This window comes from Arvicola amphibius, chromosome 6 (assembly GCF_903992535.2).
Source record: "Arvicola amphibius chromosome 6, mArvAmp1.2, whole genome shotgun sequence".
NCBI lineage: Eukaryota > Metazoa > Chordata > Mammalia > Rodentia > Cricetidae > Arvicola > Arvicola amphibius.
In genome coordinates this window covers 464,674-480,659 of record NC_052052.2, presented here as the reverse complement: position 1 = coordinate 480,659, position 15,986 = coordinate 464,674, and the positions used below count along the sequence as shown (strand labels likewise).

The following is a 15,986-nucleotide window of genomic DNA, read 5'->3' as shown; positions in this document are numbered from 1 at the left end:
GGGGCCAAGCTTAGGGAGCGGGTGCAAAGTGCCGTCCTCCGGGCCCGACGGGGCTTACTGTTCTCGGCCTCACAGGGCGCGGCGACGGGTTGTTTCAGCACGAGTGTCCTCCTTAATTTGTTCACCCCTTCACTCCCGATCTCCCCGCCACCGTCCCGTCCTCCCGGAATGTGTCTGTCTACGCGTTCTGACCGAGCGCTCCCAAATTTTTTTTTTTTTTTGTAAATTCCCTGAGTTTAACCAAGACAGGGATGCCCGAAGTGAGACAACCGCGCCCTTCCCTTTCCCGCAGCCGGGCCGACCTCTCCGAATCCCAACCGCCGCGGCCGGCCCGGCTCCCTGACCCCGGTGGCTGAGGACAGAGGACGGTGACAGGCAACGGGGTGCAGCGGCGCACTTTAGCGACGCTCCCTGGAGGTGACAGCGGGTGGTGCAGGCGGCAGCGGACTTTGGCGACGCTCCCTGGCGGTGACAGGCGGGGCGGGGCAGCGGCGCGCCGGCCTCATTCCGAGGCGGGCGGGCGGGCGGGCGCGGAGCGCTGCGCGGGCGCGACGGACCGTCCACCGGCCGGGGATGCCGCTCGACGTGTCGTGGTTCTCGGTTCAGTGAGCGCCGCTCGCCGCAGCCATGACGGTAGAGTTCGAGGAATGCATCAAGGACTCGCCGCGCTTTAGGTGTGCTGTGGGCCTGGGATAGGGCACCGTCAGGGATGGGGAGCCGCCTTTGTGCCGGGGGCGGGGAAGGGATGCCCAGCATCGTGACCGCTCCGAGTCCACCTGGACGGAGCAGAAGACCTGGCCTGGATAAACCGGCCGGAGTGGGAGTCGCGGTCCCCAAGCCGCGCAGCTCCGCCTCCGGCCTCGGGGGACTGGAACAAAAGACGCCCCTGTCTGTGCTGATCACCTCCCGCGCGGGGAGTGGGGGGGTGAGTGCTCGGACTGCCTTGGGCAGCCGTGTATCACCGGGCATTCGCATTCAGTGCCACCTCTAGAACTGTCCACTCTCCTTTGTGTTTGTGCTTTCGTATGTCACTAGTACTGAGCTTCCCCGTGGGCCCTGTAGTCCAGTTCTGGCTAGGATTGTCTAGCGCCCTGCTTCGCCTGTCCCTGGTTTCTGTCTTGGCCCATATGTCCAGAGCAGTGTATGGGTGCAGCCAGCTGGAGCAATCAGAGCCTGAGATGGACACCTTGGGGAAAGTGAAGGGTGGTATGAGTGACCCCGGGCTCCTGGAGGGGCGGGAGTTGTCAGGTTTAGGTGGGAGGGTATGGACCTTGTTCACTTATGAGTTTGTTTCTTTTATTGTTCCTGGACGTACAGTCGTGCACGTCTGTGTGAACCACATGGCCACACAGATATACATCTGTTTCACTGGGTGACATTTGGCAAACAGTAATGAAGTACCTCCTGTGTGCCCTTTGAAATTGCATACCTTCATGAGATCCCCTACTTCTGTGTGTGCATATACACAGGGGAACATGTTCTGCCACTCTGCCCCTCCTTTGAGGAGGTGCCAGTCCATGCACATGAATGTGTAGGTGAGCTGCCACATGGGGTTGGTGTGCTTGATGCATGCACATAGCCTGGTGAGGGTGCACACATGTATGTGCATGTGCCACCTCTCTGTGGACTCATGAACCTTGTTTGTCATGCTAATAGATACATGTTCATGTATGCAGGTGTGTGTTTTAACATGGGTGCACATGCCCATGCAATGTGTTCACTGTGCCCATGGAACACACATGTCTGTGTGCCCAGTGCTACTACATGCGTGCATGCATGCATATTTATGTATAAATATCTATGTGTGCCTTTGCACATATGTGCTTGACCACATTTGTACATGCATGCTGGATCTCTGGGGGCCTGCTCCAGTTCAGCTCTTTTCAAAACCACCGTGCGAGAGAGTCAACAAGAAGCCTTGGCGCGTTGGTTAGCCAAGAGTGTCCACCGACTGTAGGCAGGAAACTTGAGGCAATCTTCATCTGTGCGTTCCTATTTTCTATCGCTGAATGATCGAGTGACTCAGATACCCCACAATTCTGTATCCAGACTTGATAGGAAGCATGGCCAAGGCCTCAGTGTCGGGCACTTGGCCTCAGCTGAAGCCCCCTGACCCCTTTCTGAGAAGCTCTGGCTCCACTCTGCTGTGTGAGGGGTTTGGGCCTTAGCAGAAATCCATTCACTTCCGGGCCTTCTTTGCTATAGCCAGCCAGTTGGACTTGTGGGCTGCAGTAGGTGTGGCAGCTGGCTAGGCTTAACATCGCTTCTTTTGGTGCATGTGTAGGGGGTGTTGATGTGGGAGATGACTTTCTGGACTTTGGTTCTGGTGCCATGGAAACCTGGCTTGGTGGTTTTGGGTGGGCTGTGATTTGATGGGTTTGAAGAGTGCCTTGTCTACTCTAAGGTGTTACTGAGGTTATAACTTGATCTTTCTGGGCAAGAACCTTTGGATAGGGGAGGGTGGGCCTGGCAGAAGGATGTGGAAGTGAGGCGAAGCCTAGACCCTAACCTGGAAATGGTGGGAATTTTGTTTTGGGGCTCTTAGCCTAGGATAAGGGCTTATGACAGCAGCCTCAGGAATGTCTCATAGTCCCTGAAGCTGTGGGTGGGGGTGCAGGGGAGCCCCGGAAGAGAAGCCGCCCAGCCTTGGTTGCAAGCCCTGCCCTGGGTGGGGCTTCAAGCGCTGAGTCATGGCTTTGGTGAGGGGGCTCCTCCCCAACCTCCAAGCTGCTGAGGAAGTCCCTGGCTGGCCAGACAGGCATAGGGCAGGAAGAGGATGCCTCAAGTCCTTGGCTGAGGAAGGGAGTGCAGAGAGACTCCTAGGACAGAGTGTTGGCTCCCTGAGCCTCTGCTAAGTGCCCACCATGTTCCCACGTCCCTAGGAGTATGTATGTCAGCTGCTGGTGCAGCTCCTCCCGTTCCCAGCTCCCTGGCCAGCTGCAATTCTCCATGCAGCTGTCTGGGCTGTTGGGCCTGCTTGGGGATGCCCTGAATTGTGCTTTCCTATGCAGATAGTTACATCTGTGTTCTGGGAACTTCTGGATCAGAGCTTCCTGTGGTGGCCTGTGTTAGGCTCATAGCTAAAGGGCATTTTCCCTAAGCAGGTCAGGCCGTGGGGTATCCTTTGGAGGCATGCTGCCAACGATTTAATCAGCTGCTGCACTCTATTCTTGCCTCTTCTCTGCTTTAGGATTCATAGTGCCTTGTTCCCCAGGAAGGGATGAGGCTGATGGCCAGACCCTTTGAGGGTCCTAATTGAGGCCACACTGAATTATGTCCTGTGTGTTTCTCAAGCCCTTTACTCTGGAGAAACCCTAGAACAGATCTTTCTCCTTATCCTTCTAGAGAGCAGGGCAGAAAGGGGGTAAGGAGCTGCTAAACTATATGGCTATATATCCCCTCTGATACCCCACCCCAAGCCAGATCTGTCTAAACCCTTGGCCTATTATGTTCACACAGGCCAGAAGGGCGTAGCTCACCAGCTGAGCTGATTGTTTGAGGTGGGGACTGCTGGGAGCCTGCCCTTATTTCCTTATTTCCTGTTCCCAAGTTGGAGTTTGGGGGGGGGGGGGGGCACGTGCCTGGTCCATCTGTCTTTGGCTTCCGGGATTCTCCCTGGCTTCTCCTGGTGATGTCACCATTAACTCCTCCCTCCCCAGGGCATCTTTTTTATCAGGCTGGATTGGTGGGAATGGGTTCTAAAGAGACCTGACCCACCTCTCCTTCCAGCTGAACTGAGCTAGCCGGGAGTCTTGAGGTTGAGGGAGATGGAAGGCCTGTCCCTCGCTGGTTTGAGGCGTTGTCCCTTAACTGCTGGTTCACAACCAGCCTTCCTTAGTGTCATTTAGCTGCAGGCCAAAGTGACCTAGAGTTGGGCCAAAGGAGTGAGGGGACAGACTCTTTCCAGTTGAGGAGGGGCTGGCTCTCCAAGTGGTGTCCAAGTTCAACTCTGATCCCCCCAGAGAGGACTGTCATGGGCACTAACATCACAGCTATGCTTGCTTATTATAGGGTGTGTGTGTGTGTGTGTGTGTGTGTGTGTGAGAGAGAGAGAGAGAGAGAGAGAGAGAGAGAGAGAGAGAGAGAGAGAGAGAGAGGCATGACAGCCCATGTGATAGTGATATGGCTAGGTGACTTCAGCCTGTCTGGTGGACTCTGGGTAGCTCCAAAGTATTGGACCTGGGTCCCAGTTCTGCCCATCAGGCAGGGTGCTTGCCCCTCTCAGTCTCAGTTTCCTGGGGCCCCCTTCTGGCAGCAAAACCCCTGGGGAGACGCAACAGGAGATGAAACTCCAGTTGACCTAACTGCCCAATTCTTGTTATAGGGCAACCATTGATGAGGTAGAAACTGATGTGGTTGAGATCGAAGCTAAACTGGACAAGGTAAGAGACAGACCTGATGGTCCATAAAGGGCCCAGCATTGTTGGCCCACTCCAAGCCCAGTCTGTATCTGCCTCTGTCGGAGATGCCTATTGGTTGGGATACAGCTGCTGTTCTTTCTGTGCCTAGTGTGACTGGGGTAGGGGCCAAGGACAAGGACAGGGAAGGGGAAAAGGAGCGTCACAGCCGGGGAGGCAGGGGCTATGTGCTGCCTGACCCTCTGACCCTGTGGGGCCATACTCCAGCACTGTATGCTCTACTTGAGGTTTTTCTGTCCTGCCAGTCCTTCAGTCCAGAGCTGAAGCTCAGCTGGCACTTGCCTCTCCTTCCAGATAATCTATAATCTGTCCCTAGTCCTGAACTGAAGCAGGGCAGCTATGTCTGGATGCTAATGGGCCTGAACTGAATTTTGGCTGCCCGTGGCTGGAAGTGTATCCTGTATGGCCTGGCCTTGTGGCCGATCTGAGTGACCAGCTTAGAGAAACTGTCAGGCCCTCATCCTGCCCACTCTGTCCCACTTGCAGCTGGTCAAACTGTGCAGCGGCATGATCGAAGCTGGCAAGGCGTATGTAACCACCAACAGGCTCTTCGTGAGCGGCGTCCGAGACCTGTCCCTGCAGTGCCAGGGTGACACCGTCATTTCGGTGAGGGGCCACTGTGGGACTGGGGGAAGGGAGGAAGCCCCCCAAAGGGTGTCTGGACCACGAACACTGGGTGTCTGCACTCTGCTTCAGTACACCTAACCCTAACCCGAGGGCAGGGAGGAGTCTTTATGGACTTGAAGGAGATCCTCAGACCACTGCTCACCTTAGTGTGGTCTTCCCCATGCTTTTCTTCAGGAATGCTTGCAGAGGTTTGGAGACAGCCTGCAGGAGATGGTCAACTACCACACGGTGAGCTCCATGGGGTAGGTGGGGTCTCTACTTTCATCTGAGTTCACACCTCACTTCTTCTCCTGAACCCTACCCAGAGCAGAACAAAGTTGACTGGCTCTCGGGGCGTCGAACTGGTGGCCATGAGTGAGAAAGGCTATGTTCCGCTCCTTTAATCTAAGGAAATCGTAGCCACTCCAGTCTATGAGTCACTGCAACATGAGGGATATTTCCAGGGGGAACTGCCCTGTCTATGGCTGTGGCTAGACTAAATCCTGGGGCAGAGGAGGCAACACACAGCTCAGACCTGAGGGCAGCAGTGTCTTGAGGTGAGGAAACCTTGGAAGTTTCTTCTCTCTCCAAAGCTGGGCAGAGCTTACCCCCAGCCCTGGGCCAACTTATTTCTGGGTAACAGCCTCACTGCCTTCCAGGCAGGGCTTGGTAGACTCGTAAAGCCCCATACTGATGTGGACAGACACAAAGAACAGGCCAAGTCTCAGTGGAGTCAGAGTCCCAGACTAAACAGGGGTTCCTACTCGGCCAGACCAGGGAAAGCTCAGACATAAACCAGCTTGGGATGGCCCATCCTGGCAGCTGCTAGTCTGTCTCTCTACCCCTGGCTTGGCTCATCCCTCCTCCCTGTGTCACTGTGGGTCAGGGGTGTGTATGGCGGGTGAAAATTAGACCAGTTCCCAGCGGTCAGCCACCACCTTCCCCAGGCCAGGGCCTGCGGCAACTCCCTGCTCTTGCCGATAGCAATGGGCCTGAAGTAGCCCACGCAGATGGTGAGGGTGGAGTTTAGAGGCCTGCCATCATATTGACCTCCAGACTGGCGAAGAGCCAGGTAGGAAGATGAGCAGGTGGCCACAGCTGTTGCCCCTGGCTCCCAAGAGGCCCCCCTAGTACATGACAAGCTCCGTAGCTAGTGTCCTTTGTAGAGGGCGCTGGGGCCCAGAAAGAGATGGGCAGGGATCCCAGTTCTCACCTGGTAGGGGACTGGACTTTGTCTTTGTCCTGTCAGTCAACAGTGACCCTAATAACCCCCACCCTGCCTCCATCCCAGATCCTGTTTGACCAGGCCCAGAGATCGGTGCGGCAGCAGCTCCACAACTTTGTCAAAGAGTGAGTGACCAGAGCCACCAGCCAAGCGCCCAGCCCTATAGCTAAGCGCCATGGTGGAAGCCGAATTCCATATTCCATCTTCCGGATAAGAAGGGCAGCAGGTCCTTGGCTGAGGCTTCAGGCTGTGAGAGGGCTTTGCCCTTTTAAAGGAGGTTCAAGCTACAGGGGCAAAGGCTAGGAGATGGGACAGACGGGGTAGGGTGGAGGAAGCAGTTTATCCTCGTGTCCTAGGCTGACATTTGCCACATGGGTCTGGAGGTGGGGATAAGGCTGGGGTCTAGGCTGTGTCCGGATGTAGAGTGAACTTGTGAAGGTTTGGAGGTCCTAGGTCAGAGAGGAGGGAGGAAAAAGTAAGATAGTGTCCCGGATAGGGAGTTAAGAAAAAAGACCCTTCTCAGGAGCCAGTGCGGGGTGGTGTCCCAGGATATCTGAAACCTACTGTGCATTCACTCTCGTTCTGACCTCTGGCTCTTGGCACCCTCGTCGGCTGGCACTTAGGGATGTGCGCAAGTTCAAAGAGACAAAGAAGCAGTTTGACAAAGTGCGGGAGGACATGGAGTTGTCCTTGGTGAGGAATGCTCAAGCCCCAAGGCACCGGCCCCATGAAGTAGAGGAGGCCACAGGTGCCCTCACCCTCACCCGGAAGTGCTTCCGCCACTTGGCGCTGGACTATGTGCTCCAGGTTAGCTGTGGGGCAATGGAGATATATCTTCTCCAGTGGGTAGGAATGACCTCCTGCAAAGGCCTGGAGGCAGATAAGCAGTAGGGGTGGATGCCTTGATCTTATACAGGAAGCCTCTAGGGACATAAGCAAGGATGATGATTCTTGGTTTCATCCAGATGCAACCTCATATTCAGACAAGGGGAAAGACTGGACCCAGGGGAGGATGGAGCTAATAACATACAGAGACCTAAAAAGTACCTGGGTGTCTTAGAACTATAAGCAGTCCAGATAGATGACCATGGGCTTCTGGGTTCGGACACCTCATCTGTTTGCTCTTCCTCTGGCAGATCAATGTCCTCCAGGCCAAGAAGAAGTTTGAGATCTTAGATTCTGTGAGTGCTTGTGTGGGGAGGTACCCATGGGCACGGTTTGAACGATGGGATCTGGGTCTCACTTGGGCTCTGCTCTCACCCACAGATGCTGTCTTTTATGCATGCCCAGTATAGTTTCTTCCAGCAGGGATACAGTCTTCTCCACCAGCTGGATCCCTACATGAAGAAGCTGGCAGCTGAGGTGAGCCTACAGGAGTGACTTGGGGTCTGAGCTTTCAGTGGGGGCTCCTGGTTCAGGGCTTGGGAAGGGGTCTACTGCCTTCCTGTGATGCCCTCCCCACAGCTGGACCAGCTTGTGATCGACTCCGCCGTGGAGAAGCGTGAGATGGAACGCAAGCATGCTGCCATTCAGCAACGGGTGAGGCCCTGCAGCCCCGTCTCCCTGAACAGGCGGGGATGTCAGTCAAGGGCGTTACTCCCTCATCACCACTCCACAGCTCTGACCTGGGTCCCCAGTAGACACATCCACCAACTCCACCCCTCTTCCCAAGTCTGTCCACTTATTACCCAGTAGGCCTTGTAACAATTGCCGTCTTAGTCTGCAGCAGAGGGAGGGGCAACGTAGCTTACCCAGACTGACCAGCACCTCCCTACAAAGCTGTATGCTGCAGGCTGACTCTCAGATAGAGTGAGCCTAATATATGTACGGAAGGGCCAGAGCTGTGACCTGGAACTTCACTCCTTAGAACAGTAGTTCTCCACCTTCCTAATACTGCGACCCTTGAATGCAATTCCTCATGTTTATGGTTGACTCTCAACCATAAAGGTATTTTGTTGCTACTTCGTAACTGTAATTTTGCTATTGTTGTAAACTGTAATGTAAATATCTGATAAGCAGGATATACAACCTCCAAAGGGGTAATGATCCACAGATTGAGAACCATTGCCTTAGAGGCTGTGGTTACCCCTATAGCTAATCATGGGTTCCTTCTGGAGTCTTTGCTCGACTGCTGGACAGTGGTCCCATCCATCATTTCCCCTCCCCCCCTCCGGGGGCAGAGATTGGCTGCAGGTGGGATAAAAGAGCCTGGCAGTGTTGGGGAGCAGCGTCATCATTCACTGGCTCCCTTTTTCTTCTCTTTTCCCCTCCTTCCTGATTGGGCTGCAGACACTGCTGCAGGTAAGAGAGTTGCATTCTGGGGTAGACTCATGGAGCTATTCAGATGCTATCTTTCTGGGGTCTTTTAACACTGAGTACACCTCCCCATCTCAGTGCTCCTGCTGCCCTTTGGGAAGAACCTGTAGGCCAGCTAGTTGGTAGCACCAGCAAGATGAATCTGGCCAGTCCCCCTACAGGAGTGGTGGCAGTGTGTCTTCCTTCCCCTGCTCAGACTGAGAGCAGGTGGTAAGGCCTTCTTCCCTCTATTGGCCTTGCCTGTCAGACAGCAGGACACACAAGACACCCAAGGCTCTCTACTGGCCTGACTTGTCAGACGACAGGACACACAGGACACCCAAGGCTCTCTACTGGCCTGGCCTGTCAGACAGCAGGACACACAGACACCCAAGGCTCTCTACTGGCCTGGCCTGTCAGACGACAGGACACACAGGACACCCAAGGCTCTCTACTGGCCTGGCCTGTCAGACAGCAGGACACACAGACACCCAAGGCTCTCTACTGGCCTGGCCTGTCAGACAGCAGGACACACAGGACACCCAAGGCTCTCTGGCTTCTGAATAGAGCTCTGTCAGACAGCTGGAGAAGGCCCAGCTGGCAAAGTGCATGAAACACTCAGGATGGGGTGGGGGGTAGACAGGGAGTGCAGTTTCCTTCCTGATCATAGCCTGCTTGTTTCTGCAAGCCTAGTCGTGGGGGCCAGAGTACACGGGACCAGCTGTGAACACAAGGGATCTTCCCATAGGGTCTTTAGACAAAGGGCCTTGCTTGGTCAGGAAATTGTGGCGGGCAGAGGTTCCCCGAGCATGTGCCTCACCTTAGCTTTCGTTTGGGGGATGCCTGAGAGGGGATGGGACCCTTCAAGGATGGGCACTGCCCAAGGGCCAGCTCTACCCTTAGGACTTTTCCTACGATGAGCCAAAAGTGGAGTTTGATGTGGATGCACCAAGTGGCGTGGTAATGGAGGGCTACCTCTTTAAGAGAGCCAGCAATGCCTTCAAGACGTGGAACCGGTAAGGACCCCCCTCAGGCAGGGCTGAGGGCGGAGTAGACGTGGAGCAAGCTCTGCCTAACCGCTTGTCTCCCCTTTTTTCTCACCTAGACGATGGTTCTCCATTCAGAACAGCCAGCTGGTCTACCAGAAGAAACTCAAGGTGTGCTGGGGGACAGGGCCACCCTTGGCCAGACTCCTTCCCATCTAGACTATGGGTTGGGCTCCTTAGTGGATGTTGGCACAGGGCTGAGGACCCAGACAGGCACCAAAGTGCAAAAGGTCAGGGGAGCAGGGAGTTAGAAACACGCTGCTTGAGTCTAAGAGAAAGGAGAAGGTGGACATGAGAGTGGCAAGTCTGTCCGCTGACAGGATGCGCTCACTGTGGTGGTAGACGACCTGCGTCTGTGCTCTGTGAAGCCATGTGAGGACACTGAACGGAGGTTCTGCTTTGAAGTTGTGTCACCTACCAAGTGAGGAGGCCCAGTCCCGGGAAGGGTCGGGGAAAGCCCTACTTACCCAGGCTGACCAGCTCCTCCCTGTAGGAGCTGCATGCTACAGGCTGACTCTGAGAAGCTGAGACAGGCTTGGGTTCAAGCTGTGCAGGCCAGCATTGCCTCCGCCTACCGGGAAAGTCCAGACAGCTGCTATAGTGAGGTGCGCTGCTCCTCCTCCCACATGTACCTATCTGTGTGTCCCCAGAACAATCCTGTAGGCTGTGTTCATGCCTGTGCAGCTAGTGTGTGCACGTGTACATGCATGCAGAATTGTGTTTGAGGGGCCCCAGTCTATGCTGACTTTTCTTAACTGGAGTTCTTCTGGGGAGTTGAGACAAGCTCCTGAAGGGCTGAGTGGCTCCTCCCACCATTCACCAGAGGCTGGACCGCACAGCATCACCGTCAACAAGCAGCATTGATTCCACCACGGACTCTCGGGAACGTGGAGTCAAGGGCGAGAGCGTGCTGCAGCGTGTTCAGAGCGTGGCTGGCAACAGCCAGTGTGGCGACTGTGGCCAGCCAGACCCTCGCTGGGCCAGCATCAACCTGGGTGTGCTGCTCTGTATTGAGTGCTCAGGCATCCACAGGTAGTCCTTCTCGACTCTGGCTAGACAGGGCTGGCTGAGGTTCTGGATAGAGTCATGCCTCTGTCCATCTCTGTCCCTTTCTTTCCAGGAGCTTGGGTGTTCACTGCTCTAAGGTACGGTCCCTGACACTGGATTCCTGGGAGCCAGAGCTGCTAAAGGTATGTAAAAGGGCTGAAGACGAAGCCCACTGGAGCCCCAGAGAGGCAGGGTGGGATCTAGGTCTTTGAACTTGGACTAACATACACATACACTGCACCCCACAGCTGATGTGTGAGCTTGGAAATAGTACCATGAACCAGATCTATGAGGCCCAGTGTGAGGGCTCAGGCATTAGAAAACCCACAGCCAGCAGTTCCAGGTAAGGTGTGGTCAGCCAGCTCAGCCATGGGAGCCCAGTCTGTGGATGCTGTCTCATGTTCACCTCTGGTCCAGACAGGACAAAGAGGCATGGATTAAGGACAAATATGTTGAAAAGAAATTTCTGAGGAAGCTGACCTCTGCACCAACCCGAGAAGCCCCAAGACGCTGGAGGGCACAGAAGTGCCAGCGCCCTCAAAGCTCCCCCCACGCCCCTACTACCCGCCGCAAGGTCCGGCTTGAGCCTGTCCTGCCCTCCATCGCTGCTTTGTCCTCAGGTGGGAGGGCTGCCAGCAGCTGCACCTGAGCTCATGTACTTGGGCAGGTTTGGGAACAGGCTCACTGCAGCCCTGGGAGGAGCCACCAACCCTCTGTTACAGTGGTGTTGGGTAGGCTGGAGGCAGGGCTTTATAGGAGCACCTCGGAGCTCCAACTGACTCTAAATAACCCGAGGCCTTTCCATCCCAAGTCTCGGTTTCTCCATCTGAACATGTGCCTTGTTTCCTGCAGCTGGCACTGTGGAGCGCAAGTTCCGCCGAGACTCCCTCTTCTGCCCAGATGAGCTGGACTCCCTCTTCTCCTATTTTGATGCAGGGGCTGCTGGGGCTGGACCACGCAGTGAGTGCTAGGACAGATCCCCTTCCCATGCTCTCTGTGTCCCAGTTCAGGCTCCTCTGGAGTGCAGACAACGGGGATGCCACCTGCTGAAGAACCTGAAGAAGAGACTGGGACAGGGTGGTGATGCCACAGAAGGGTCAAGACTGGAAAAATATCCAAAGGGTCTAGAGAGCAGTTCTCAACCTGTGGGTCTTGACCCCTTTTTGGGGTTGCATATCAGATATCCTGCATATAAGATATTTACATTACAGTGCATTACAGTAGCAAAATTACAATTATGAAATAGCAACAAGATATTTCTATGGTTGGGGATCCCTACAATATGAGGAATTGTATTAAAGGGTTGCAGCATTAGGAAGGTTGAGAACCACTGGGCTGGAGTTATCTTGACCACCAACCTAGGCCTGAGAACACAGCTGTCAAGAGTACCATGTGGAAGCCAGGAATAATGGTTTATACCTATAACCCCAGCACACACAGGCAGAGGCAGGAGGATTATAATGTATTCAAGGCCATCCTATACTACATAGTGAGTTCAAGGTCAGCCTGGGTACGTTTGTAAGACCCAGGAAAAATAGTGTGAAGTGTGGGGTGTATACACACAGATGCGTATGTAGGTAGGGAACAATGGTGTGTCAGGAAAAATAGTGTAAAGTGTGGGGTGTATGCACACAGATGCGAATGTAGGTAGGGAACAATTGTGTGTCCCTGCACGAATGAGATTGAATGACAGCAGATGGCGCTGTAGTATTGGCCGTAAGCCAGGCTCTCGGGCTCCTTCCTTTGCTGCCCGGTCTGTGACTTCAGGGCGAAGACTTTAAAGCCTAGAGGGCTGGGAGGGGTCACTCCAGGTCTGGACATAGAGGGCTCCTCCTGTGCCTCTGAGATATTGTTTGGTTTCCTTTCCTTTCAGCCTGGGCAATATCCCATGGTGTCCCCTAGTAAGGGCTAGTCCTGCTCCTGAAGGGGAGAATTCACTGAAGAGTGGGTCAGGCTCCAGCTTTCTTCTGGTGTTCTGGGACCCCCAGTGCTAAAGATTCCCTTCCTGTGGCCCTGCAGGTCTAAGCAGTGACAGTGGTCTCGGAGGCAGCTCTGATGGCAGTTCAGATGTCCTGGCCTTTGGCACAGGTTCCGTGGTGGACAGTGTCACCGAGGAAGGTAGGTGTGTGCCTCCCTGCCTCCACGTAGCCCGTCATCCCAGCACCTTTGAGGGTCTCAACTCCCTATCCTGCACCTTCCCACAGAGGGTGCTGAGTCCGAGGAGTCCAACAGTGAGGCAGATGGAGACGCGGAGGCCTGGAGCCTGGCAGATGTGCGTGAACTGCACCCTGGGCTACTGGCACACCAAGCAGCACGGACTCGTGATCTCCCTGCACTGGCTGCAGCACTGGCCCACGGAGCTGAAGTCAACTGGGCTGATGCAGCAGATGAGGGCAAGACGCCACTGGTACAGGCTGTGTTAGGGGTGAGCACACACGGGCGTCTACACACAAGACTGCATGCCTACATGTTCATTCTGTTGTTCTAGAGACAGGCTTGATCCTGTTTTGGGGGTGCTCATGGCAGGAGGTCAGGGTACATGGGCCCTGCCAATGTCCTGTCTTGGCTCAGTGTGATTTCCCTGGATCCCTAGGGTTCCTTGATTGTCTGTGAGTTCCTTCTGCAAAATGGAGCTGATGTGAACCAAAGAGACAGCCTTGGCCGGGCACCCTTGCACCATGCGACACTCTTGGGCCGCACTGGGTGAGTTCCATGGGTCTCTCTCGTGCTACCATCCCCTCACCTTGGGGCCTTCTCAATAAGCTCCTCTACCCTCAGCCAGGTCTGTCTATTCCTGAAGCGGGGGGCTGACCAGCATGCCCTGGACCAGGAGCAACAGGATCCGCTGACCATCGCAATTCAAGCGGCGAACGCTGACATTGTCACACTGTGAGTTGGGCAGGGTCCTGGGAATGTAGTCACTGTCAAAGGGACACAGACTATGTGGGGACAGAGTCACCTCACACTGTTCCCCATCCCCAGACTCCGCCTGGCCCGCATGGCTGAAGAGATGAGAGAAGCTGAGGCGTCCCCTGGCCAGCCAGGCCCCCTGCCAGGAAGCAGTCCTACCGAGCTGCAGTACCGCAGGTGCATCCAGGAGTTCATTGGCCTCCACTTGGAGGAAAGCTAGGGCCTGGCAGGCCGGGCAGCTGAGGGACCCCTACCTTGACCCCAGCCTACCCGGCCCAGAAATCCTGCATGTCCCTGAAGACCCTAGCCCCTCATCTAGCCACAGCCCTGCCTGTGACAACTGTGGGCTCATCCCTACAGCCCAGTACCTTGGTATTTCTGGAGTCCCCACTTTCCTGCTCGTCCCTCCTTCTGGCTACTTTAATGCTCAGCCAGAGGACAGGGACCCAAGCACTGAATTTTTTGAAGCCCCACATTTGGGGGATGGGGTGCTGCATCATCTGTTGCCCCTCATCTCACCTGGGGAACCTCTGTCTTCAGGTGGTCCTTTCTTCAGGGGTCTGGGCTGTCCATGGGACAAACCACTCTCGAGGTCCATGTCACCTTATACCCCTCTGCCCTCAGGGCCTATTTCACCTTGTGCCCCTATGTTTACTGCCCCAGAACACTGACCTGCTAGCTAGGTCCTTCCTACATACCCCCAGAGCCCTCCCTCCAGCCTGGGGCTGGTGGCTGGCCACCAGCACCTTCCCTGGCAGGAGCGGCAGCCCACCCAGGGAATCAACCTGAGTACCTCGCTCAGTGACCCCAGCATCCAGGTTGGGCTTTGACGGTGCTGGGAGGTGGAACTTTGGCCCAGGCCTTCCACCCAGGCTGGACGCAGGCGTCCTAAGGCCATGTGGCTGGCCACTTGGGTCCTGGTGCCTGAGGGCCTAACTCCATCCCTGCCTTCTCCAGAGGCACTGTCTGGTTTACCTGGGCCAGAGCCCATGCCTAACTAAAGCAACTGGCACTTTCCACCGTGTGCCCAATGTCCTTTGTTAATGACTGAGAGGATTTTCTACAGCGACCTCATTCTGACTTTGTCTGCGTCTTTTTTTCTGTGGACTCTCAAGGACCATCCTGATCCCAGCTCTTCCTGAGGCTGGAGAGGCCCACATAGATCTCCCCTGCCCCGCCCCCAAGCTTCAGTCCTTGGGCTGGGCCTCTGATAGGTCCAGTGGTCCCTTCTTTGGGGGGCCCACCAATGCCTTCAATTTCCTTTTCTTTGGAGGAGTTCCAGGATAGAGGCTGGGCCCCTCTGCATACTATGGAGCCCTTGGCTAGGTCACTATGCAAATACTGCCCTGGGAGCATCCATGGGCAGTAAGGTAGGCACTAGATCAGGGCTTCTGACTCCCTTGCTTGATGGCTGCGGCCCTAAAGAGCAGAATTAGCTTCTTCCTCCTGCTTGAGCTCTGCCCACCACCTACCCTGCCACCTCCGGGCTGGCAGGATCCCACTTCCTTCCTGCTCTGATCACTCTCACTTAATAAACCTCTGCCGCTTGCATCCACTGCCTGCTTGTTGCTGTATCAAGCCTTGCTTGGCTCTTTCTCAGCTGAAGGTTTGTCTGGGAGCAGCCTGAAGCAGAGTCCCAACGTTGTCCCTTCCCAAGAGGATATAACCCGGCCACCAGGGGCCCGGTGCTTTGAGAAAAACTGACACCTGACATCCTTAGCTCCTGTTCCCTGGCCTCTCCTCTCTGTCCATCTCTGAATTAGACTGTATCCCTTGACAGGAATAAGAATAACCACAGTGAGAATAGCTGGGGCTGGTGTCCCCAATCTGCCCCCAGTGTCCCTCACCCATAGTGTGTTTGCTGTGCTCTGTTTCAAGGCGGCATTGAGTTAGATTCTGAGGTTTGCTGCTCACCCTGATGTAGGTGACTGGGGAGACACATCTATGTAGACTGAATGGCTGACGTTACTGTAGAACAGCCCAAGGTCAGTGGGTGTCTTGGCTTGGATTTACCTTTATTCCTGCTTACCTAGAGGCTGCCTTAAAACCAGTGCAGGCTCTGTCTGATATGTGTATATACATATACATACATATATATATATATATATATATACACACACACACATTCATATACACATATGTGTATGAATGTGTGTGTATATATGTATGTATATAGACATGTGTCAGAAACACGCACAGACAAATGTGATAACCAAATAGACTCCACTGTGTAGAAGTACCTTCTACACGCATGCCCATATCCAGAGTCCAGGAGTCTAGAGAGGGGATACTACCCAGCCATGTCCTGGGATCCCCTTCAACCCAAGAGGCCACTGCCTGGTGGGATAGGTGGGTAGAGAGTCTCTGGTGTGTTGGATATACTTGGTTTCTGCATGGGTCAGATGGTACTGCTTTCTGGATCCTCAAATGGCTAGTCTG

At 54.8% G+C, this 15,986-nt stretch overlaps 1 protein-coding gene across 1 annotated transcript; it reads left to right on the top strand.

Annotated features, from left to right (window-relative positions):
* Positions 1-528: 528 nt before the first annotated feature.
* On the top strand, positions 529-14,632 carry Acap3 (ArfGAP with coiled-coil, ankyrin repeat and PH domains 3). The gene is made up of 24 exons (XM_038334745.2): positions 529-674; positions 4,325-4,382; positions 4,905-5,024; positions 5,220-5,273; positions 6,316-6,374; positions 6,873-7,056; positions 7,386-7,430; positions 7,516-7,611; positions 7,714-7,788; positions 8,539-8,550; positions 9,448-9,560; positions 9,650-9,701; positions 9,911-10,011; positions 10,084-10,195; positions 10,414-10,622; positions 10,711-10,780; positions 10,886-10,980; positions 11,055-11,257; positions 11,490-11,597; positions 12,657-12,755; positions 12,842-13,062; positions 13,231-13,340; positions 13,416-13,526; positions 13,620-14,632. Exons 1-24 carry the CDS (start codon positions 628-630, stop codon positions 13,765-13,767), a joined length of 2,502 nt encoding a protein of 833 aa, XP_038190673.1. The 5' UTR covers positions 529-627; the 3' UTR covers positions 13,768-14,632.
* The last annotated feature ends 1,354 nt before the right edge of the window (positions 14,633-15,986 follow it).